Source organism: Schistocerca cancellata, chromosome 6 (assembly GCF_023864275.1).
Source record: "Schistocerca cancellata isolate TAMUIC-IGC-003103 chromosome 6, iqSchCanc2.1, whole genome shotgun sequence".
Classification (NCBI taxonomy): Eukaryota; Metazoa; Arthropoda; class Insecta; order Orthoptera; family Acrididae; genus Schistocerca; species Schistocerca cancellata.
In genome coordinates, this window is record NC_064631.1 from 499,819,877 (window position 1) to 499,845,306 (window position 25,430).

At 43.8% G+C, this 25,430-nt stretch overlaps 1 protein-coding gene across 4 annotated transcripts in view; it reads left to right on the forward strand.

Moving 5' to 3' along the window:
* LOC126190711 (baculoviral IAP repeat-containing protein 6-like) overlaps nt 1–25,430 on the forward strand; it is a 146,109-nt gene that overhangs the window by 43,346 nt on the left and 77,333 nt on the right. For all 4 annotated transcript variants that reach the window (XM_049931182.1, XM_049931183.1, XM_049931185.1 and 1 more), the window contains one exon: nt 7,703–9,984. In XM_049931182.1, coding sequence (XP_049787139.1) covers nt 7,755–9,984 — 2,230 coding nt within the window. In that variant the 5' untranslated portion in view covers nt 7,703–7,754. The remainder of the gene's footprint in view (nt 1–7,702; nt 9,985–25,430) is intronic.

Consider the following 25,430-nt stretch of genomic DNA (forward strand, 5'->3'; position numbering starts at 1 on the left):
ACTTGTGGTATGAAATTTCTGTGTTTAATTGCAGTTGTAATGGTTAAATTTAGAATATTTGTATGCTCGGCCAATAATATTTTAAGTTGTGTGTAATAGTATTAACCAGTAAGTGTTTTTAATATACCAAATGTTTCTTTTACTGCATGTAAGCTTTTCTATATTATGTAAATTGAAGGAGGAGGGGAGGGAAGGATTTTATATGTCAGCTCCATCAGGACTTTATGCGCAGTCAGCTGCGACAAGTGAAAATGTGTGCTGGGCCTGGATTCAAATGGGGTATCGCCTGCTTACTAGGTAGCTACGTTAACCATTGCACCACATAGACACAGCATTCATTGCAATTACACGGAATATCTTGGTATGCCCCTCAGCAGATAGGTGGCATTAGGTGAGAATGTGGATCAGCTGAGAGGGTTATCAAGATAGTGAATGCAATTGTGATAAACGCAATGTCTGGGTGACGGAGTGGTTAATGCAGCTGCCTGGCGAGCAGATCCTGGGTTTGAGTCCCAGTCTGGCACACATTTTCACTTGTCATCGCAAACTCCTTATAAAGTCCAATGCAGCTGACACAATGAAATCCTTTCCTCCACACTTGCCAGATCTAGCCCCTTAGATGCAGTTTGACTGTAGGGAACAAAAAATGTCCCAGGGGGCCACGTTGAGCAAATATAGTGGTCGTCCAGCAGGGTGATGCTGCATTTCACAATGAATGTGGTATCAGACAAGGTGGAATGGGCTGGCACTCCAGATTTTTCTCTCTTTACTCGTTCACTGTGAACGGCAGTCAGAATCTCAATGTTATAATGTTGACTGCCTAATTTTCAAGGACTCTTTTGGCATAGTCCATATCAATTCAGGCAGGCTAAGAAAAATCTTAAATTCATAGTCTTGGATGTTATTGAATTTAGCATATGTTAAAATGAAGGACTAAGTAAGGAACACACATTTTTTTGTTTCCTCCAAAAAAAGTTTCTGCTCAGAGATACAGCCCCCCAAAGCTGCGCGTACCATTTTGAAGATGTGAATTTTGGAAAAAAATTTAAAAAGCTGTATCTCTAGAACAGTTCTAGGTATTTCGTTAGTGGTTTTTTTTTAATTTGAAAGATAATTGCTTTATGATTACAAAGAAAGCCTCCATGTGGACTTAACTGTCAAAGTTCTTTTACTATAGCATTCTGAACTTTTTATAATGTATGGAAAAAACTTTGAATGTGTAATTTTTTCCTGTTGATTAATACCATATGGTTCTGCATTCCCTGAAAAGGAGAGCTCCCACTTTCAGGTTGAACAGCTTTTATAAACAATTGAAATTTTAGCCATACATAAAACTTGTCATATTATCACATAAAAGGCTCTTGAAAATAGAGAGGGCTGTGGACGTGTAATATTTCATGACTCTCGTAAAATCCTCAGCATTCTGAATCACAGCTGTCTGGAAAGATTGTTTTGTAGTGCATAAAATGTACCTCTTCACTCACAATTTTTTGACCTTCAACTGTTGTAATTATAGTGTCTTCTTTTGTTGGCACAGTGGCAAGAACAGTACCATTAAACCACTCAGTTGGTGGCACAAGCGACTTACTCAGTTCAAACAACTGGTAACGATTTTTAAAATGACTAGGAGCACCATCAGAAATAATGATCTTCTCTGCCCCTGTTTGCAGTTGAAGAATTTTGCGCATTGCTAGCAAAGCATGTGCTGAGTCATGTCCTGTGTCATCACTTACAACTGCAACATTTGTAGTCTTGTTTTGAAAATATTTCACTCCTGTAAAAGTTGAAACCTGTTCATTACTCCAATGATACCCTTGTACTTCCTGTGGAGAATTTTGGAGCAGTTCTCAGCAAAATCACAGTGAAGCACTTAACATAGTTCTTCAGCCTGTACACACCCTTTCACTTCTGCAATGTGGTGGTGGTGGTGTTGCAATTTCTTTACATCCTTCCTCCTCTGGTGGGAGGATCCACCATTCTGTGAAGTTTGTGGTGTGCTGCTTTCAGTTCAGCATATTGTGGCTAGATGTGGCCTGTATGTTATTAGGGCGGCGCTCAGTCTCACTGGAGATACAGCAGATACCGATACCAGTGTTTAAAGAGTGGTGAAATTTTGTGAACTGTCAGGCCTCATCCCTAAATTGGTGGGGAAGGGCAGCAATCTGTAATACGTTATAAACTGATCTGCATATGGGGACAGCCTTCGTCCACACCCATGAGATTTGCATGTTGGCTTCTTGTCAGGGCACTGATGACAAAGATGTTGAGTGCCCCCTCAACCCTAATAATAATAGTAACACAGACCTAGAAGCACTCAATACACTTACACATTCACAATGCCACAAATATAGAATACATCACATACATTCAGCAACAGAAAGATTCACATTAAGCAGAAAGGAAGGAGGAAGGGGATTCATCGACATAAAAAAACCTACTTTATGGACAGGTAGACAATTTAAGAAAATTCTTTCTAGGACGAGCAGAAACTAGCAAAATACACAAAGCAATCACTCATATAAATACATCGGCTACACCACTGCAATTTCATAACCACTTCTACAACACTTTAGATCACATAACATCAACAGATACGAAGAAAGTAAATTGGAAAAAGAAAACACTACATGGCAAGCACCCGTATCATCTAACACCGCCACACATCGATCAAGGCGCATCCAACACATGGCTAAGAATAGGCAATATATACAGTGAGACGGAAGGATTCATGATTGCAATACAGGATCAAACAATAAACACCAGATATTACAACAAGCATATTATCGAAGATCCCAATACCACAACAGATAAATGCAGACTTTGCAAACAACAAATAGAAACAGTAGATCACATCACAAATGGATGTACAATACTAGCAAATACAGAATACCCCAGAAGACATGACAATGTAGCAAAAATAATACATCAACAACTTGCCATAAAACATAAACTAATAAAACAACACATTCCCACATACAAGTATGCACCACAAAATGTACTGGAGAATGATAAATACAAATTATACTGGAACAGAACCATTATAACAGATAAAATAACACCACATAACAAACCTGACATCATACTCACCAATAAAAAGAAGAAAGTAACGCAACTAATCGAAATATCCATACCCAATACAACAAATATACAACAGAAAACAGGAGAAAAAATTGAAAAATACATCCAACTGGCTGAGGAAGTCAAGGACATGTGGCATCAGGATAAAGTTGACATTATACCAATTATACCATCAACTACAGGAGTCATACCACACAATATCCACCAGTACATCAGTGCAATGCAGCTACATCCAAACATATACAACTACAGAAATCCGTAACTATTGGTACATGTTCAATAACCTGAAAGTTCCTAAATACAATGTAACATATACCATACAGTTAAAAGGAAGTCACGCTTGATCAAGGTCCGCGTCACGTTCCATTTTTAACCAGACCTAAGGTCTGAGAAGGAAAGAAGATATTAATAATAATATCTTCAGATGCTGGTTTGTTACTACTTTCACTGACTGTTTACGAAGTTCTCAAACTGTTGAAGGCAACAGTTTTCTTAATTAGTTTTTTCATCCCATGTTACAAGTGTAACTTCTGCAGAGTTACCTGCTACGTCTTCCAGGCTGTGTGTGTGTAAAGGCAGTCCTATCTTTCCAGGGTAGTCACCACATTCTTCAAACAAAGAAGTCTCATGCTGTACGTTGCAGACTACTAATGACTTGACACGCCCAGCCAAGGTATCCTATGTCACGTGCTCCAGTAAGTTCTTCAAAGTTACCTCACAACGTTCAAAAATCGAGCAGTACACACATAAACAGACATCTCTAGGTGTGTGTGAAACTACCCACTTTGGTTGTAGTGCATAAAATGTACCTCTTCACTTCACAATTTTTTGACCTTAAACTGTTATGGTTATAGTGTCCTCTTTTGTTGGCACTCTGGCAAAGAACAATACCATTTACCTTCCAGATAAAATGACTGCACTGTTTGAACTTGAGCTGCTTCTACATTAATGATCATAATAGGTACCTGGTCTTCCAAAGACACCTTTTACAGACCTCACATTTCTTGATTTGTCTACCATGTACTTTGATACTGATAGAATGTGGTTCAAAAAAATTTTTTTTTTTTAATGTCCCTGGAATAGTTAAAATTTGTTCCTTTCGCTGTAGGATGCACAGTATTCAACAGTTGAATTGATATTTGTGAAAAATTCCTGGCAAGAGGTATAAGAGTGCTTTTGTTCATTTTCTTCTGAAGATGGAATTTCTTCTTTGAAGAGAGTGGTCAGTTTTGCTGTAGTGTGTTCATCCCTAGCTTTAGTAATTTCTCTGTGCTTTCTTGATGCATAGAGCTTATGACACAACTCCACTGACCACTATTTCTTAACAGGACATACACCTACCTCTGTAGTTGATTTATTCAGGGTACTTAATTCTTCCTCTGTTGATGCAAAATTTGCATCATCTATACCTTGGGAAGCTTCACCTTGTTCAGGTACTATCATTGTTCTTATTCTGCCTAAACACTTAGAACACACAAAGTTGTCACTGGCAACATCTTCACTTGTTTAGAGTCTTCAAATGAGAACACTTATTCCCAATCTAAACAGTCTTTTTTTATTTTTCTTATACATCACTCTTTTATGGATATACAAATAGTCAACACATTTGACTCTACTTATAGTCAGAAGACATTGCACAGTCCTTTTCACAAAGCACACTGCAACTGTGTCATGTCAACTGACAATTTCCTCACGAAAACACAGAACTCTCTGGGTGGTCTCAGATTTCTTAGAAGCGTCTTTAGTAAACAAATTAGCATTGAAAAACTGTGTTACAGAAACCTGAAATGAACAACCAAAACAAAGAAACTACAACAAAGTGTAAGAAATAACTGCAACAAAGAAAGTGGAAAGAAATAACTGCAACAAAGACAACCGAAATAAACATTGTAACAAAGAAATTAACAATACCAGAGAAGTAAAGTTGCTACTCACCATAAAGCAGAGATGCTGAGTCGTAATAGGCACAACAAAAAGATCCACACAATTACAGCTTTAGGCCATTAAGGCCTCTCTCTCTCTCTCTCTCTCTCTCTCTCTCTCTCTCTCTCTCTCTCTCTCTCTCTCTCTCTCTCTCTCTCTCTCTCTCACACACACACACACACACACACACACACACACACACACACACACACACACCTGTCTGAGTGTGGCTTGTTCTCTGAGGCTGCAGGTGTGTGACAAAGGCCTTAATGGTTGAAAGCTATAATTGTGTGAATCTTTTTGTTGTGCCTATTGTGACTCAGCATCTCTGCTTTATGGTGAGTAGCAACTTTCCTTCTCTGGTATTGTTATATTCCATCCTGGATTTTCCATTGTTTGATTGTAACAAAGAAATTAGTAAGAAACAACTTCAGTGAAGACCTACATTACCCATGAAAGTTAAAAAAAAAAGATTTTTAAAATAAAACCTGTCCAACTCTCCAACCAAGCTCTCCTTTACAGAGACTACCTGCCTGAAGTGATACAGATTATGCATCTCAGAATCATAGGTAAAGAAACTGCAATTATTCTTCAGCAGTTTTTCCTAGTTTCACAACAAAATTGAGGTTAATGTGTTGCTCCATCTGAACTCTTTGCATTTTCCACCTAGACACTAGCACCAAAATATCAGCACACATTTGCTACAGTGAGACTGAATAACGTTAACTGGGACACCTCAAGCCCAGGACGGGGAGCATCAACTGACACAACCATCTTCAAACTTGCCATGGTGTACTTGCTGTTGGCGGGTAGCAGCACCAATCCACTTATTTGCCACACCTCGTAGTATAATAAGTAGGGATGATGTGGGACTTTCAAACAGAAAGCTTTAGATTCTTACAGTAATATAAACACTTGATTTCAAGGAAAATATTGTGTGATATGGGCAAGTCCAAGGTAAAACAAACAAGCAACGGAATTGGTGTAGATAATTACAATACTTTAGTTCAGGCATATAGCAGTGGGTAGAAAGATAAACAAGAATTAAATATAGCAACTCAACCTGTATTTGTTTTGTAGAACACATTCATAAGGTCAGCTACTTTGTTCAAATTCTTGTGTGCCCATTTTCCGTGCAGTGCCTCTTTTATGATTTTCTCTTATTAACTGTCCAGTAATGCACACCAGCAGAAATAAATGAAAAGATGTAAATTATTTTCTACACCTTTCATTTCTTCTTAACGACCCCACCAACCTGATTTCCAAAAGCACCAGGATACCACAAGAATTATCGGATTAGCTTAAAAATGTTGAATGATTGTACCTCCTGTCAGAAACTACTGCTCTATCCTGAATTATACCTGCCAACCTCTACAGGGGTAATGATTTAGTAGTATTGTATTGTGAGATGAAATATAGGCCACCTGCTATTCTCTTCATCCCACACCCAGTAGCATTCGTTGTCTGGTCAATATTTTGTTCAGACCTGTTCTAGACACCAAGCAACATGACCAAGTGGTTAGCGCACTGGACTCACATTTAGGAGGACGATGGTTCAAACCCGTGTCCGACCTTCCTGATTTAGGTTTTCCATGATTTCCCTAAATCACTTCAGGCAAATGGCTGGATGGTTTCTTTGAAAGAGCATTGTCGATTTCCTTCTCCATCCTTCCCTAATCCGATGGGATTGATGACCTTACCCCTCACCCAAATCAACCAACCAACTCTTTTTGACCCATTTTGAATCCCCATGGTAATTTGAAATTTAATCCACTGCTAAATTTGTTCCATGTTCCCTTCTGTCAGTGCTAAATCTAGTTCCATCTTTCCTGTGTGAGGTTTCCCATCTGGAGTGTCAGTTTACATGTTACTGCTGCAGCTTTTTATGTTAACATCATGATCAGTAAAATGTTGAGGACAAATGAGCACAGACGAGGAGTCTTATTTATATCTGACAGAAGTTTTGGCAGAGCATGCACAAAAACACTTGAGCCATAATCTAGTGGCAGCTTCATTGCCTCAGTTGTTTCCTTTGTCCTGCACCAATCTGGGAATTTGCTCTAGAATGCTTGGTTGGTGACTTGTACACCCCTTGGCATAAACATTTTCTGAATGGTACCTTTGGTTTACCTCCTTTTTGTCTCTTCAAGACTACTACTTTAAGCTCTCCCAATTCTTTACTTTTATTTATCATTTCTCTTTTTTGTATAATCAGTTTTCTTTTCTTTACAGCTCATTCTAATCTGTCGTTACAGTTATGTCTTGCCATTAGCTGTCGTTTCTTTCTTTTTTTATGTGTATGTTTGTTTTTCAAATGGTTTCTGAATTCGGAATTCATTGTTGATTTTTTAAACACTTAACTGATTGTATTCTACCCATTTCTCTGTTATGTGAGATGAACAGACACAGGTGCTAAAATCTAGCCTCTGTGCAACCTTATCATTTTTGTCTGTTTACTGCTGCATGGTAAGCTGATTTGATTTTTTTTCTGCTTACATTTGATCGTACTTTGATTTTGGAGACACATGGTGTTTGTGATTGTCATTTGTTGCACAACTATTTCCTATTAATATATCTGGCAACACATTTAAAAATTAAACTTTTACTGTAAAATTTTCATTGTAAATATTGTAGTCTATGTTGATATTGGCATATAGCAGACTGCCATACTTAAAGAACATTTTTCTACACTTTGTTTCAGATCGATTTTCAACGGTGAATGTGAAGGGCACAGAGCACATCCAGATTGGAAAATGGCTGCCCTTTCTACAGAGTCTGTTAAAATAGAAGCAATGGAAGAGCGTCAGGAAATGTTAACAATGAAGAAAATACTACACGAAGAATATGTTCGTTGGTCAGAAGCCAACAGTGGTCATATAAAACTTGTTTCTCAAATTGTTAATGATGGACAAATCTGCTTAGAATTCTCCGTTGGTAATAGTGGGACATTTACCTTGGTTTGTCCATCAGACTATCCTAAACATGAAGACAGTTTTTTCATTGAGAGATCAACACTCCATGGTACATGGTGTGTTGCTCTTAATGAATATATAGTTGATTCTGACTGCTGTCCATCTCTGAAGACTGTGCTGGACAAGGCACTTAGACTGTATCTCAAAGACGAACAGAGTAGTATGTGCAGTAGTTCTGATGACTCTGCAGAAGATGAAGAAATACCTATGGAAGAAGATGAAAGCTATGATGCAGATATCATTATCGAAGAGAAGAAGAAACGATGGCGAAAAAAAGAAGCATCTTTAAGAGCTGTCGACAATAATCCAAAAGCATCTGACATGTTTCAAAACACTTCTAAGGATCATCCTGAACAAGTCTTCAGCAGCTCTGCAGCATCAGGAATCCTGACAAATGATTTGGTTAACATTATGATGTCAGCAAAACGCAGTGGCATAGCAGCAGAACCAGTTGATGACAATATATATCAGTGGTATGTTTATCTGTCATCATTCACTCCTGGAGGCCCTTTGGCTCAAGATTTGATTCAGATTAAGGAGCATTTTGGATATAAGTACATACAGCTGCAGCTTGATTTTACAATGGATCTCTATCCATTTTATCCACCAGTTGTTAAAGTTATACGACCTCGTCTTGTGGGCTCCACCATAAACTCTGTTGCAACATTGGATCTGCTGAAACTGTCCAACTGGAATCCAGCCCGGGATATGAAATCAGTTTTGGAAGAAATCAAGGACTATCTTGATAAGAACAGCAGACTCAATATTAAAACAAAACGAAATGACAAACTTAGGTTCCCTCAGGGAGCTTATTTAGACATTGAAAATCATTTAATGCGCCTAACATTTGTAAGTGAAGTTCCATTATCTAATACAAAGGCTGCTGATAGTTCTGGTTGGACTGCAAAAGTTCCATGTACTAGTGAAAGTGAAATGCCAGTTGTTGCAGGAAAGAAGAAAGATTACAAAAAGACGTGGTTTCCACGTGGTACTGGATACAGTTCATCTACACAGTCCGGTTGGGATGTGAAAGCATACCTTGCAGCTCAAAAGGAAAAGGATCATCAGATTGAACTAGTTCTCAGAGGAATTCTACGTGAGATTGAAAAAGTTTGTGGGATATCGAAAGGTAGATCTTCATTCCTAGTGTACAACAGTGTTTCATTTCCAACATCTAGCTCATTTGCAAAGTTTGAGACTTCAAGCACAGAAGTTGGAGGTTCTAGTGCAGCTGTTGGAAGTGCAATTGCGAATAATGAAACACCGTGCGGAGATATTGAAATGCCTTTAGAGAATTTGAGTGAGAGTGAAAATGTTGAATTATCAGAAGTCTCGTCAGATGACGAAAAGTGGGCTATTGATGGTGTTGAAGAGCTGTGCAGTGTCTTGGCTGATTCTAGTTTGCTACCATTTTTGGAATCCAAATTAAAAGTAACATCATTTCTTGATATCTGTCAACATACTTCAGTCTATCAGCGTGTTGTTGACATTATAAACACTATTGCTACGCAGCCCAAGTTGGTTCCACTCTTATGGCATTTACCTGGCCGGGCTAATTCCATGTATGATTTGATCAGCCAGCTAGAGAAGGAAGCAGAATCAATTGTGTCAAAACTGAAAAAAACTACTGAGAATGGAACTGCAGGGAATCTAAAAAAGTTTGAGAGAGGAAGGGGAAGGAAATGTACACTGTTTAATGACTGGGCCAGTCACGATTTGTCTCTTGGCATGTATGAGCCACAATTATCGGGGAGAACAGATTCTGATGATGAAATATTTTCAGAAAGTAAAAAACCCATCAATGAGCACACTTTCGCTAATGAATTTTGTCGCATGAGCCAAGCTGTTAAAGAAGCGCTTCAGAATTGTGGGCTGCTAGACAAATCAGCATCAACCAGTGAAGAGGGTGAAACTTCAGAAGGAAGACGTATCGGTATAAACACCCTTGATGTTGCACGGGCATACAAGGATGCCTTGAAAGACCTGCAGTTTCTTAGTTGTGACATTGACGGTAAGTGGATTCCTTTCAGCACAAATGGAAATGTAATAGTTTTACAGCCTTGCAAGTTGTGTGACTTGGTTCATTGTCCTGCTGACAGATGCCTTCGTGCAGAGGAAAAACAAACTGCATGTAGTGGTGCACATGGTCCTCAAGGACAGATGCACATTTGTGTTGATCCAGTGTGTCTTCGAGAATGATGTTATCACCCAGGGAGTGTCACAAAAACCTTCCCCAGACCCTAACACTCCTTCCTCCAGCATAGACCCTTGACAGGCGGGGTGCTGACCATCTGACTGATGGGCCGTAAAATGTGATTCAACTGAAAAGGTCACATGTCGTCGCTTTGTGGACTTCCAGTTGTGGTATTGGTGTGGAAATTCCAGCCTTTGTTGCTGATGAGCAGCAGTCAGCGTGGATGCATGAATCAAGTTCCTGCTCTGGAGGCCCTTATGCAGCAGTGCTCATTGAATGGATATTCAGGAGATGCTGTTGGTAGTGCCTTGGTTCATTTGGGAAGTCAGTTGCTCAACAGTCGCACATCTATTCTCCCATACACATCTCTGCAGCTGTCATTCACCCATCACTAATGGCCTGTGGTGCACCACTGTTGTCTCGGTGCCTGTTTTGGACAGTGTCGTTTTGCCTTGCATGGTATACTTCAACCATGGCAACATTCAGTCAGTTTACAAACTTAGTTGTTTCATAAATCCTTCAACCCTTGGCCCGAAAGTCAATGAGCATGTCGTTTTGGATGTCAGATAAATTGATTGGTTTCACATTACAACTACTGCACTGTTTTCCATGTCCCCTTGACATGATTTATGTACTCTCCACTGCTAGTGCTGCCACCTGCCATCTGAGACTGGTTATCGCAAGTTGACATCGAATGTAGACATTTGTCACGTTGTTGTGACTGGAACCATGTAGACTAAATCAAAAGAAAAATGTTCATTGCTGTTCTTGTATGCTTCTGTCTGCTCTCATAGAGTTGTCTAAGATTTTGAGACGGAGCCTCTAGTTTTCAGAAACACTTTTTAAATTGCACATTATTTTAACACTAACATGCAGAGTTGAACCTGTCACTGCATTTGCTCAGAATATTGGCAAACTTGTGCCATAGTAAAATTGAACTAAAGGTAAAAACAGTTATCTTGACTCCTTAAATCATACCTTAGTTCCATATTTGATTGTGTATGTTGCTGTCTGTATAAGTTTGTACACTATTTATTTAACTATAGTTTTTAAGGTGCAGCTAATAATTCTTTACTTAAACATTCTGTGTGTAATGAAATAAGACTTAATATGTTACCACTACAGTGTTTTGAGTTGCTTTTATACAATCTATATATTTTATTTATTGATTCTTAACATTGGACTTGTATTTGTAAGGATGGCAGTTAGTCCCTGTTAACTATCCAGTTGCAGATTTTCTATGCTTTCCTACACAGCTTAAGGGAAATGTTCTGAAGGTTCCTTTGGAAGGACATCATGCTGACTTATTTCTTCATATTTCCCAATCTGACCCCCCTGCGGGTTCGGGGGTTAGAATAGGCCCGCGGTATTCCTGCCTGTCGTAAGAGGCGTCTAAAAGGAGTCTCACATGTTTTGGCCTTATGTGATGGTCCCCTCTCGGGTTTGACCTCCATCTTTCTAAATTATTCCGAAGAGCGAGCCAATTGGGGAAGGGCGCCTTACATGGTGCACTGTATCCGTCGTGCAATTAGACCTTTAGCCGGCTTTCACGTCGTTGCAATGGTGTCCCGCTCGTTTTCGATCTTTAGGGCGGGGATACGTCCCTGGATGCGATTACCATGTTGCCCTCTGCAGTGTTTCTTTTAACTGCGACGACGGCCTTGGACAGTTTTGCACCTAAGATCCAGCACGGTAGCCAGTCCGTTGTGGTGGGGCCGCCATGTACCCTCTTGGTTGTAGCCCCCTGACAACACAGGGATCGCTCTACTGATGCCTGCGCCGTTAACTCCCCACGTATGCCAAGGAGTAGATGCCTATCCTCCTGGGGTATCAGGACTCCCGGCAACGGCCGTCCTGCCAGGTGGCCTTTGCTGTGGCTGGGTGGCGCCCGTGGGGAGGGCCCTTGGTCGGAGTAGGTGGCATCAGGGCAGATGACCCGCAATGAAGCGTGGTACATCATCTCTCGCTGGCGGCCAGCCGCCAGCAGTCTCTAAGCGTTCTTGGGCTCAATTTAATGCTCAGAAGTACGATCCGAAAACGTTCCCCTCCCTGGCCACGCCGTGGGAAGAGCGTAAGTCCCAGGATGGAGGTAACAGTTATTCGCCCCGATTCTTAGTTTGCACGAGAGCTGATGGGGAGTCTTTTCTCTCCACAAAGCCTCAGTTCTTCGTCGAGCATTTAGAGGACAAGTTTGGGGAGGTGGAGGGCTTGTCTAAAATGCGCTCTGGCTCAGTACTCAGTACTGATACAAACGCCCAGTCACGCAGGTTACTTGCTTGTGACAAGTTGGGGGATGTTAACGTTACTATTACTCCACATAAGAGTTTAAATATGGTCCAGGGTGTTATTTTCCATAGGGACCTCCTTTTGCAGTCTGATGACGAGCTGCGCGCCAACTTAGAACGTAGAGGTGTTCATTTCGTCCGGCGCGTTCATCGGGGTCCGAGGGACAATCAGGTTGCTACCGGTGCCTTCATCTTGGCCTTCGAGGGTGATACGTTACCGGAAAAGGTCAAGGTGATGGTCTACCGATGTGACGTCAAGCCCTATATCCCTCCCCCGATGCGGTGCTTCAAGTGCTGGAAGTTCGGCCATATGTCTTCCCGCTGCACTTCCAGCCTCACATGTCGAGATTGCGGACGCCCATCTCATCCCGATACTCCATGTGCCCCGCCTCCCATCTGCGTCAACTGCGGGGAGCACCATTCACCTTGCTCGCCAGACTGCAGAATATTCCAGAAAGAGCGCAAAATCATGGAATATAAGACCCTGGACCGACTGACTTATACTGAGGCCAAACGGAAATACGACCGATTACATCCAGTGCGAATGACAACTTCCTACGCCGCTGCTACAACACCTGTGCTAGCCCCATCAGTTTCGCGCCTTCTGGCCGGATCGACGAGTGGTACAACTCCTCCTGCCCCCTTGCCAGTGGGGGGCTCTACCCACCGGGTTGCTCCTGTGCCACCTACCTCAGGAGCAACACCATCCCCCCCATCGGGGACGTCGGTCCCCGCTTCTAAGCCGGAGAAGTGTCCAACTTCTTTGGCTTCTCACGCTCGCAAGGGGTCCCTTGGGTCCCTCCCTTCCCAGGTTTCCACCGGCGGGAAGGCTGACGATCGACAGTGGCGTAAGTGCCCACAATCTGCAGGTCGAAGGGCTTCCCGATCCTCCTCAGTCCCGGAGACTGAATCGGTGAAGCCCTCCCAGCCAGTTAAACCCAAGGAGCAGCGTGAGAAATCAAAGAAGAGCAGCTCTAAGCCCAAGGAACGCGCGGTGGTAGCCACCCCATCGCAACCTTCTAGCTCTGCGTCTGGGGACGAGGTGGAGATTCTGGCATCCGCTGAGGACCTCGATCTCGCCGGTCCCTCAGACGCCGTGAATAGCAATAGCACTAGCACGGGTGCTCAATCGGAGGCAGCAGGTGACCCAGCGGCGTAATCTGCCGTCCCAGTCCCGGCACGCATTTCTCAGCCATGGACAAAACCATCCTCCAGTGGAACTGCAGCGGTTTCTTCCACCATCTAGCTGAGCTCCGCCAACTTATCAGCCTTCACCCTTTCCTCTGCATTGCTCTGCAGGAAACTTGGTTTCCAGCAATGCGCACCCCCGCCCTCCGTGGCTATCGGGGTTATTATAAGAACCGAGCAGCTTATGAAAGGGTGTCTGGTGGCGTCTGCATCTATGTCCTTAACTCTCTTCACAACGAGTCTGTCCCTCTACAAACAGCTTTAGAGGCTTTCGCTGTTAGGGTGTGGACGCCGCAGGCTCTTACCGTCTGCAGTCTTTACCTTCCACCGGAGGGTGATGTCGCGCAGCATGTCCTGGCTGCGCTGCTAGCCCAATTGCCGCCACCTTTCTTATTACTGGTCGACTTTAACGCCCATAACCCTCTGTGGGGTGGGTCAGCGGCAACAGGTCGAGGCGCCACCGTTGAGCATTTATTGTCGCAGCTCGATCTCTCTATTTTGAATGATGGTGCCTCCACACACTTCAGTGTGGCGCATGGCACCTACTCCGCCATTGACCTTTCAATCTGTAGCCCTAGCCTCTTACCATCTGTCCACTGGAGTGTGCATGACGACCTGTGTGGTAGTGACCACTTTCCGATTTTTCAGTCACTACCACAGCGTCACTCTTCTGGGCGCCCTAGCCGATGGGCTATGAATAAGGCTGACTGGGACTTGTTCTCCTCCACTGCCGCTATTGAGTCTCTCTCAACTGATGCCATTGATGCGGTGGTTACATCGGTCACCGCCGGCATCGTCACTGCCGCCGAGTCTGCCATTCCCCGTTCTTCTGGGTCCCCTCGGCGGAGGGCTGTGCCTTGGTGGTCGCCTGAGATCGCTGAAGCGATTAAAGATCGCCAGCGGGCGCTCCAGCGTCACAAGCGACATCCCTCCATGGACCACCTTATCGCCTTCAAACGGCTGCGTGTGCGGGCCCGCCTCCTTATCCGCCAAGGCAAGGAGGAGTGCTGGGAGCGGTATGTGTCCACCATTGGACTCCATGTCACTCCATCGCAGGTCTGGGCCAAGATTCGACGGGTCTTCGGCTATCGGACCCCTGCCAGCGTCCCTGCGCTCTCACTGAATGGAGCAGTTTGTACTGACTCCGACGTCATAGCAAACCGCTTAGCAGAGCATTTTGCTATGAGTTCCGCTTCTGCGAATTACCCCCAGGCCTTCCGCTCCATTAAAGAGCGGATGGAACGTCGGAGCCTTTCTTTTCGCACCAACGCTTCTGAACCCTACAACGCTCCATTCAGTGAGTGGGAATTTCAGAGTGCCCTGATACCGCTCTCGGGCCAGATCGCATCCACTGTCAGATGCTGAAACACCTTTCAGTGGACTGCAAGCGACGCCTCCTCGACCTTTACAACCGTCTCTGGGTCGAGGGTGAGTTTCCGTCGCAATGGCGGGAAAGTATTGTCATCCCCATTTTGAAACCTGGAAAGAACCCTCTGGAGGTGGACAGCTACCGTCCCATTAGTCTCACCAACGTTCTTTGCAAGTTGCTTGAACGGATGGTGAGCCGGCGCTTAAATTGGGTGCTGGAGTCTCGGGGCCTTCTGGCTCCGTCTCAGGGTGGGTTCCGTAAAGGCTGCTCCGCCACTGACAATCTGGTGAGCCTTGAGTCGGCCATCCGTACAGCCTTTGCCCGCCGTCAGCACCTGGTCGCTGTCTTTTTCGACATGCGGAAGGCGTACGATACGACATGGCGTCATCACATCCTTTCTACGCTTCATGGATGGGGTCTTCGGGGCCCTCTGCCGATCTTTATCAGAAATTTTCTGTCGTATCGTACCTTCCGCGTGCAAGTCGCGGCCTCGTATAGTTCCTCCCTCGTCCAGGAGAACGGGGTACCCCAGGGCTCTGTCCTCAGTGTCTGCCTGTTTTTAATTGCAATAAACGGTCTCGCTGCGCCAGTAGGAAATTCTGTCTCCGCTTCCCTGTATGCCGACGACTTCTGTCTTTACTATAGTTCTATTAGCATTGCAGCAGCTGAACGTCAGCTACAGGGCGCAATCCGCAAGGCGCAGTCTTGGGCTGTAGCGCGTGGTTTTCAGTTTTCGGCTGCCAAGACCCGCATTATGCATTTCTGCCGGCGCCGAACGGTCCATCCTGAGCCGCGGCTTTATCTTGCCGACGAACTTCTTGCTGTGGTGGAGACCCACAGGTTTTTGGGTGTCCTTTTTGATGCCCGGTTGACTTGGCTGCCTCATATCCGGCAGCTTAAACAAGCGTGTTGGCGGCATCTCAACGCCCTGCGTTGTTTGAGCCACACCCGCTGGGGCGCCGACCGATCTACCCTGTTGCGGCTTTACCAGGCGTTAATCCAGTCTCGCCTGGACTATGGGTGCCTAGCTTATGGCTCAGCATCCCCATCTGCGTTGCGGGTGCTGGACCCAATTCTCCACAGCGGGATACGCCTTGCCACTGGTGCTTTCCGCACCAGCCCTGTGGACAGCGTCCTAGTGGAGGCAGGTGTACCTCCACTGCGGTTCCGACGCCAACGTTTGCTGGCCGCTTATGCTGCCCATGTTTTTAGCTTGCCCGGGCATCCAAATTATCGTGTCCTGTTCCCGCAGTCGGTCGTCCATCTGCCAGACCGTCGGCCCCGGTTGGGTTGTCCGAACGCCGTACGCATCAAGGAGCTTCTCTGCGGGCTTGGGTTTTTCCCAGTTCCACCTCCTTTCCGGGCGCCTCTGCGTACACCCCCGTGGTGTGTTCCTCGCCCTTGCCTTCGGCTCGACTTGGCACAGGGCTCGAAGGACTCGGTCCCTCCAGAGGCCTTCCGCCGCCGCTTTTATTCCATCCTGGCCACGTATCAGGGCTCTGGAATTGTTTACACCGACGGTTTGATGGTTGCTGGTCGTGTCGGGTATGCGCTAACTCTAGGGGACCATTCCGAACAACAGTCCTTGGCGGCTGGCTGCAGCGTTTACACTGCTGAGCTAGTCGCCATCTTTCGTGCCCTAGAGTATATCCGCTCCTGCTCAGGTGAGTCCTTCATTATCTGTAGCGATTCCCTGAGCAGTTTACGAGCTCTCGACCAGTGTTTTCCTCGTTCTCGTCTGGTGATGGCTATCCATGAGTCCCTGCATACTCTTGCGCGTTGCGGCCGCTCTGTGGTCTTTGTGTGGACCCCCGGTCATGTCGGTATCCCGGGCAATGAACATGTTGACTGCCAGGCGAAAGAGGCCACGAGTAAACAGTCTCTGGACGTTGGCCTCCCAGAGACTGATTTGCGGGCAGTCCTCCGCCGAAAAGTTTTTGCGCTTTGGGACGCTGAATGGCGCAATCGGATCATGCCCAATAAACTCCGTGCCATCAAGGAGACGACGACTGTGTGGCGGTCATCCCTGCGAGCCAACCGCAGGGACTCTGTCGTCCTTTGTCGGCTCCGCATTGGCCACTCTCACCTGACACACAGTTATTTACTGCGCCGGGAGGACCCTCCTGTATGTCGCTGCGGGGCGGCTTTGACAGTGGCCCACATTTTGTTGGCCTGCCCCCTTTTAGCTGTGGTCAGGCAGACATTTGCGCTGCCTGATACGCTCCCTGCCCTCTTATGTGATGACCCTGGTATGGCTGACTTAGTTTTCCGTTTTATTCGGGCAGGGGGTTTTTATTATTTACTCTGAGTGTTTGTTCTGTTCTTTTGTGTTGATTCTGGCCATTGGCCTACGATTTTACGCTGAGTTTTTAATGTGTTCTCGGTGGTTGGCTTTTCCTTTTTATCTCTATGGTCGGCCAACCACTGTCACACTCTGTGTGATTTTAATTTGTTTCGTCTGATCTCTGTAGGAGTATTTCTTGTCTTGTGTCGTCTGACGTCTTTCCTGTTGTTCGTTTTTTTTTTTTTATTCTCTTTGGGTGGTTTTACTTTTTTTTTGGAAAAAGGGACCGATGACCGTCGCAGTCTGGTCCCTTTAATCCCCCCCCCAAACCAACCAACCAACCATATTTCCCAATCTGAATTTAGGTTCCATATCAAATGACATCATTTTTGACAGTACATTAAACCCTTGCTTAAAATATATATTTATATATATTCATCTCCAATAGTCACCAACAAACCAAATTCACTTAGTCCTGACTTTCTCCTTATTCCTACATAGGCTGAGAAAGGAGCTGATCTTCTGTTGACACTATTACAGCATATGGGAATATGCACAATGAATTGGCGGCAGATGAAGCAGCACAGGGGCTTCACAATGTCACTCACAACATGCAACCACTGTAGAGGCAATGATTCACTGTGATGAGTCATTTGCAACTGGGGGGAGGGAGGGGGGGTGAATGAGGAAAAAGAAGCCAACAAGCTGCAGTCAGTGAAGGCAGTTGCATGGCAGTGGAACAACCTCCTTTGAATTACTGAAGCAAGATACATTTCTACTTTGCCTCGGAGTAGCACATCGATTTCATCCTCCAATGGCAGCTCCCACATTTGCTGATCGTAATGTACGAACATACATGAGGTCACATGGGACTCACATTTGGGAGGACAACTGTAAGTAACCCTGTCCAACCATCCTGATCTAGGTTTCCCATGGTTTCCCTAAATCACTTAGGCAAATGCCAGGATAGTTCCTTCAAGAGGGCACTACCATTTTCTGTCCTCATCCTTCCCTAATCTCGGCTTATCTTCTGTCTATAATGATTTCGTTGTCAGTTGGTTGTTAAACATTGATCTTATATCCTTGTGGAACACACTTACGACTATCTGGGGAATTGTCATTTATTTGTACCAGTGACATGAGATATTAAAATAATTTGTCCTTTACGAATTTGCAGCTGCCATACAAACTGGTCCCAATTATGCTCAATTGTATTCATCTCAGCAGATCAGCAGAGTATTCCATTTGCTTGGTTCCTTCTTCCTGGAGGAAGGCTTCTATGAAGTGGGCACAGTTTGCCTGTGCATTATTGTCGTGATAGATGAATTCAATTTGTAAATGTTCAGTATAGTGCTCTGCAACAGATTGCGGGATCCTAACATTGCACAGCCCTCAAATAACCCTTGATAGTGATGAGAGGAATCGGGCATTTATTTATACACTGAAGCACCAAAGAAACTGGTATAGGCGAGCATATTCAAATACAGAGATATTTAAACATGCAGAATACAGCACTGTGGTCGGCAATGCCTGTATAAGACAAAAAGTGTTTGGCTCTATCATTACATTGGTTACTGCTGCTACAATGGTAGGTTATCAAGATTTAAGTGGGCTTGAATGTGGTGTTATAGTTGACGTGCAAACGATGGGACACAGCCTCTCTGAGGTAGCGATGAAGTGGGGATTTTCGTGTACGAACATTTCACGAATGTACCGTGAATATCAGGAATCCGGTAAAACATCAAATTTCCAGCATTGCTGCGGCCGGAAAATGATCCTGCAAGAATGGAACCAACAGTGCCTGAAGAGAATCATTCAATGTGACAGAAGTGCAACCCTTCTGCAAATTGCTGTAGATTTTAGTGCTGAGCCATAAACAAGTGTCAACGTGTGAACCATTCAAGGAAAAATAATCAGTATGGCTTTCAGAGCCAAAGGCCCATTTGTGTACCCTTGATGACTGCACAACACACAGCTTTACACCTTGCCTGGACCCGTAAACACCAACATTGGACTGTTGAGGACTGGAAACACGTTTTCTGGTCGGACTTCCCTCATTTCGAATTTTATATAGAAGAGTACAGGTATGGAGACAACCTCATGAATCCATGTACTATGGACCCTGCATGTCAGTATGGAGGCTCTGTAATGGTGTGGGACATGTACAGTTGGTGTGATATGGCACCCCTGATGTGTCTAGATAAGAGTCTGACAGATGACATACACGTAAGCATCCTGTCTGATCACTTGCATCCATTCATGCCCATTGTGCATTCTGATGGACTTGTGCAGTTCCAGCAGGACAGTGCAACACCCAACATCTACGGAATTTACTACAGAGTGGGTCCAGGAACACATCTCAGTTTAAACTATTGCACTGGCTGCCAAACTCCCCAGATATGAACATTATTGAGCATATCTGGGATTCCTTGCAACATGGTGTTCAGAAGAGATCTCCATCCCCTTGTACTCTTACAGATTTATGGACAGTCCTGCAAAATTCATGGTGTCAGTTCCCTCCAGCACTACTTCAAATATTAGTAGTCTATGCCACATCGTGTTGTCACATTTCCGCTTGCTCACAGTGACCCTCAATGATATTAGGTAGGTGTACCAGCTTCTTTGGCTCTTCAGTGTAAATAGAACACAACAGGACTTCCCTTCTGTACCTGTGCCTGTAGGCTGCATGCCTGTGATATACCTTGACGTGTAGCCGCATTTAGACTGATCTCCACTGATATCAGACAACACACACACACACACACACACACACACACACACACACACACACACTGCGCTCATCGGTAAAGAAACCGCCATTGACCCAGGGGATTCCTTGCCCTAATCCTCTGTGCGTTGTAGGGTATGATAAACGGAAAATACCAAAGTGATTTGCGTGTGTTTAGTTGGTTCTATCTGGATTGTCAGTGTCCTCTGAAAAGGCATTGTGCAGTTCTGTTGTATTCTACTCAGAATACCTATGAACCATAATTTGTATGTAGCTGTCATCAGTTGTTGACGATCAGCAACTACTATGAGACAGATCTTCACTGTCTTCTTTCTCACAGTAGTGATTGAATGTTGAGTGGATGTCCCTCTGGCCTACAATTAACCAGGCTAACAAATCATCTTGCTGTAAAGGGAGTACCTGCATATAAGCATGAAATGACTCTTTAAAGCATGTTGACAGGCTGAACAGTATACACATGCTGCATCTTCCTGTCCGCAATTGGGAGATACTGCTCATTCTACTTGAATGGACTGCACTGACAATGTATGTTGATTTTCACCCTATGTTACACATGTGGGTGTGTGTAGTGATGTGTTGTGAAAGTAATATTGAGGAGTAGTAGTAGTAGTAGTAGTAGTAGTAGTGTGGGGGGGGGGGGGGGGAAGGCTGCTAAGTAAGGGTGGTACCATGGGCATCACCACATGGGGCAGGGGGGGGGGGGGGGTGATGGGGATTGTGTCTGCCGTGCCTGCACACCCAATAATTTTTGAAAAGCATTTTCAGTATTTTGAGCCTTAGTAGATGAAAAAAATACACTGTTGAAAAAATATATGGAAGATTAACTAATTGCACATACTACAAGCTCGTATGCATTAAGAATTAGTGGTTTGCAGCATTTAATAACAAGCCTATTAATCAAATCTGCTACTAATTCTCCCTAAAAAGACTATATTCTGAGTTTTAATAAATTGTTTGCGCTACTGTGAGTGGTGATGAAGTGGGATAGGTAAGGGTGAATGTGCTGGGTTTTTCTGCGAGTCTGATGATGACATGCGGCTAACAATCAAATGTCATATCCCTCACCTCTCGGCCCCTCCCTCACATCGGGGCAACATCCCCCCCCCCCCCCCCCCCCCCCCCCCCCCCAATGTAGTGCTGGTGATGCCGATGGGAGGTACAAAACATTTTTGGCCACACAATACAAAACTAAAACTGTCCGTCCCTTCCTCCGGATGGTATTATAATTAAAGGGTTCATCTCTTTTAAGTGTAGCCTCTTGTGTCCAGTAATTTTCACACATAATCGGTGAGTGATTGTTACTGTACATAAGGATTTCTAGGTAATGTTGTTTTGTTTGTTTGTAAATCATGTAAGTAAGATACTGTGTAAACATTGACATCTACTATCAAACACATAACAGCTATATTATGGTGACTGCATGTATGCTAGTTTATAGCAAGATTTATTGTTGTGAAACCTGCTGTTCAGTTTTTGATTTTGAATTGGTAGTTGATTAGGCTATTTTCAGTCTTGTTTCTCAGTTGTTACAAACTCTGTTAAAATTTGTTGCTACTGTTGCTTATCATAAACATTGTGCTGTCCAGGTTATTTAGTTTGTTTGGGCCTGTGCTTGTACTGCTTGTTGCCAGGCAAACCTTTTCCTACCTTTTTTTTATTTTGTAGATCAGTTTGTACACAGTGTGCTTCATAACCACTTCCATCAGCTTGTTTTGAAAGTGTTTGCTGCTCAGTCTTGTGTGATGGTGTTCATTGCTTGATGCCTTCAATGACTACCATAGCAGGATATTGTCACATCACCTTTCAAAATCCAAAGAAATTCTGGTCATAGCACCAAAGTTAGTGTCAGTCCCTAGTGAATGACGCAGGAACTGAAAATGAGGGTAACAAAGCAAAAGCTGTAATACCTAACTCCATTTTCAAATGTTCCTTAGCAGAGGAAAACCTAGGAGAATTGCCACAATTTAATCCTTGTATCAGTGAAAAGATGAATGAAATAATTATTAGTGTCACTGGTGTTCAGAAACAGCTGAAATTGTTAAAACTTGGAATCTGTCAGATTCTACACTGAATTTGCAGCTGAGTTAGCCCCTATTCTAACTATAATCATAGATCTCTTGACCCCCCATGAACCATGGACCTTGCCGTTGGTGGGGAGGCTTGCGTGCCTCAGCGATACAGATAGCCGTACCGTTGGTACAACCACAATGGGGGGGGGGGGGGGGGTGGTATCTGTTGAGAGGCTAGACAAACGTGTGGTTCCTGAAGAGGGGCAGCAGCCTTTTCAGTAGTTGCAAGGGCAACAGTCTGGATGATTGACTGATCTGGCCTTGTAACATTAACCAAAACTGCCTTGCTGTGCTGGTACTGCGAACGGCTGAAAGCAAGGGGAAACTACAGCCGTAATTTTTCCCGAGGGCATGCAGCTTTACTGTATGATTAAATGATGATGAGGTCCTCTTGGGTAAAATATTCCGGAGGTAAAATAGTCCCCCATTCGGATCTCCGGGCGGGGACTACTCAAGAGGATGTCGTTATCAGGAGAAAGAAAACTGGCGTTCTACGGATCGGAGCGTGGAATGTCAGATCCCTTAATCGGGCAGGTAGGTTAGAAAATTTAAAAAGGGAAATGGATAGGTTAAAGTTAGATATAGTGGGAATTAGTGAAGTTCGGTGGCAGGAGGAACATGACTTCTGGTCAGGCGACTACAGGGTTATAAACACAAAGTCAAATATGGGTAATACAGGAGTAGGTTTAATAATGAATAGGAAAATAGGAACGCGGGTAAGCTACTACAAACAGCACAGTGAACGCATTATTGTGGCCAAGATTGATACGAAGCCCACACCTACTACAGTAGTAAAAGTTTATATGCCAACTAGCTCTGCAGATGACGAAGAAATTGAAGAAATGTATGTTGAAATAAAAGAAATTATTCAGATAGTGAAGGGAGACGAAAATTTAATAGTCATGGGTGACTGGAATTCGAGTGTAGGAAAACGGAGAGAAGGAAACGTAGTAGGTGAATATGGATTGGGGCTAAGAAATGAAAGAGGAAACCGCCTGGTAGAATTTTGCACAGAGCACAACTTAATCATAGCTAACACTTGGTTCAAGAATCATGATTGAAGGTTGTATACATGGAAGAACCCTGGAGATACTAAAAGGTATCAGATAGATTATATAATGGTAAGACAGAGATTTAGGAACCAGGTTTTAAATTGTAAGACATTTCCAGGGGCAGATGTGGGCTCTGACCACAATCTATTGGTTATGACCTGTAGATTAAAACTGAAGAAACTGCAAAAAGGTGGGAATTCAAGGAGATGGGACCTGGATAAACTGAAAGAACCAGAGGTTGTACAGAGTTGCAGGGAGAGCATAAGGGAACAATTGACAGGAATGGGGGAAAGAAATACAGTAGAAGAAGAATGGGTAGCTTTGAGGGATGAAGTAGTGAAGGCAGCACAGGAGGAAGTAGGTAAAAAGACGAGGGCTAGTAGAAATCCTTGGGTAACAGAAGAAATATTGAATTTAATTGATGAAAGGAGACAATATAAAAATGCAGTAAATGAAGCAGGCAAAAGGAATACAAACGTCTCAAAAACGAGATCGACAGGAAGTGCAAAATGGCTAAGCAGGGATGGCTAGAGGACAAATGTAAGGATGTAGAGGCTTATCTCACTAGGGGTAAGATAGATACTGCCTACAGGAAAATTAGAGAGACCTTTGGAGATAAGAGAACCACTTGTATGAACATCAAGAGCTCAGATGGAAACCCAATTCTAAGCAAAGAAGGGAAAGCAGAAAGGTGGAAGAAGTATATAGAGGGTCTATACAAGGGTGATGTACTTGAGGACAATATTATGGAAATGGACGAGGATGTAGATGAAGATGAAATGGGAGATACGATACTGTGTGAAGAGTTTGACAGAGCACTGAAAGACCTGAGTCGAAACAAGGCCCCCGGAGTAGACAACATTCCATTGGAAGTACTGACGGCCTTGGGAGAGCCAGTCCTGACAAAACTCTACCATCTGGTAAGCAAGATGTATGAAACAGGCGAAATACCCTCAGACTTCAAGAAGAATATAATAAATCCAATCCCAAAGAAAGCAGGTGTTGACAGATGTGAAAATTACCGAACTATCAGTTTAATAAGTCACAGCTGCAAAATACTAATGCGAATTCTTTACAGACGAATGGAAAAACTGGTAGAAGCCGACCTCGTGGAAGGTCAGTTTGGATTCCGTAGAAATGTTGGAACACGTGAAGCAGTACTGACCTTACGACTTATCTTAGAAGAAAGATTAAGGAAAGGTAAACGTACATTTCTAGCATTTGTAGACTTAGAGAAAGCTTTTGACAATGTTGACTGGAATACTCTCTTTCAAATTCTAAAGGTGGCAGGGGTAAAATACAGGGAGCAAAAGGCTATTAACAATTTGTACAGAAACCAGATGGCAGTTATAAGAGTCGAGTCGAGGGACATGAAAGGGAAGCAGTGGTTGGGAAGGGAGTAAGACAGGGTTGTAGCCTCTCCCCGATGTTATTCAATCTGTATATTGAGCAAGCAGTAAAGGAAACAAAATAAAAATTCGGGGTAGGTATTAAAATCCATGGAGAAGAAGTAAAAACTTTGAGGTTCGCCGATGACATTGTAATTCTGTCAGAGACAGCAAAGGACTTGGAAGAACAGTTGAACGGAATGGATGGTGTCTTGAAGGGAGGATATAAGATGAACATCAACAAAAGCAAAATGAGGATAATGGAATGTAGACGAATTAAATCGAGTGATGCTGAGGGAATTAGATAGGAAATGAGACACTTGAAGCAGTAAAGGAGTTTGGCTATTTGGGGAGCAAAATAACTGATGATTGTCGAAGTAGAGAGGATATAAAATGTAGACTGGCAATGGCAAGGAAAGCGTTTCTGAAGAAGAGGAATTTGTTAACATCGAGTATAGATTTAAGTGTCAGGAAGTCGTTTCTGAAAGTATTTGTATGGAGTGTAGCTATGTATGGAAGTGAAACGTGGACGGTAAATAGTTTGGACAAGAAGAGAACAGAAGCTTTTGAAATGTGGTGCTACAGAAGAATGCTGAAGATTAGATGGGTATATCACATAACTAATGAGGAGGTACTGAATAGGATTGGGGAGAAGAGGAGTTTGTGGCACAACTTGACCAGAAGAAGGGATTGGTTGGTAGACATGTTCTGAGGCATCAAGGGATCACCAATTTAGTATTGGAGGGTAGCGTGGAGGGTAAAAATCATAGGGGGAGACAAAGAGATGAATACACTAAGCAGATTCAGAAGGATGTAGGTTGCAGTAGGTACTGGGAGATGAAGAAGCTTGCACAGGATAGAGTACCATGGAGAGCTGCA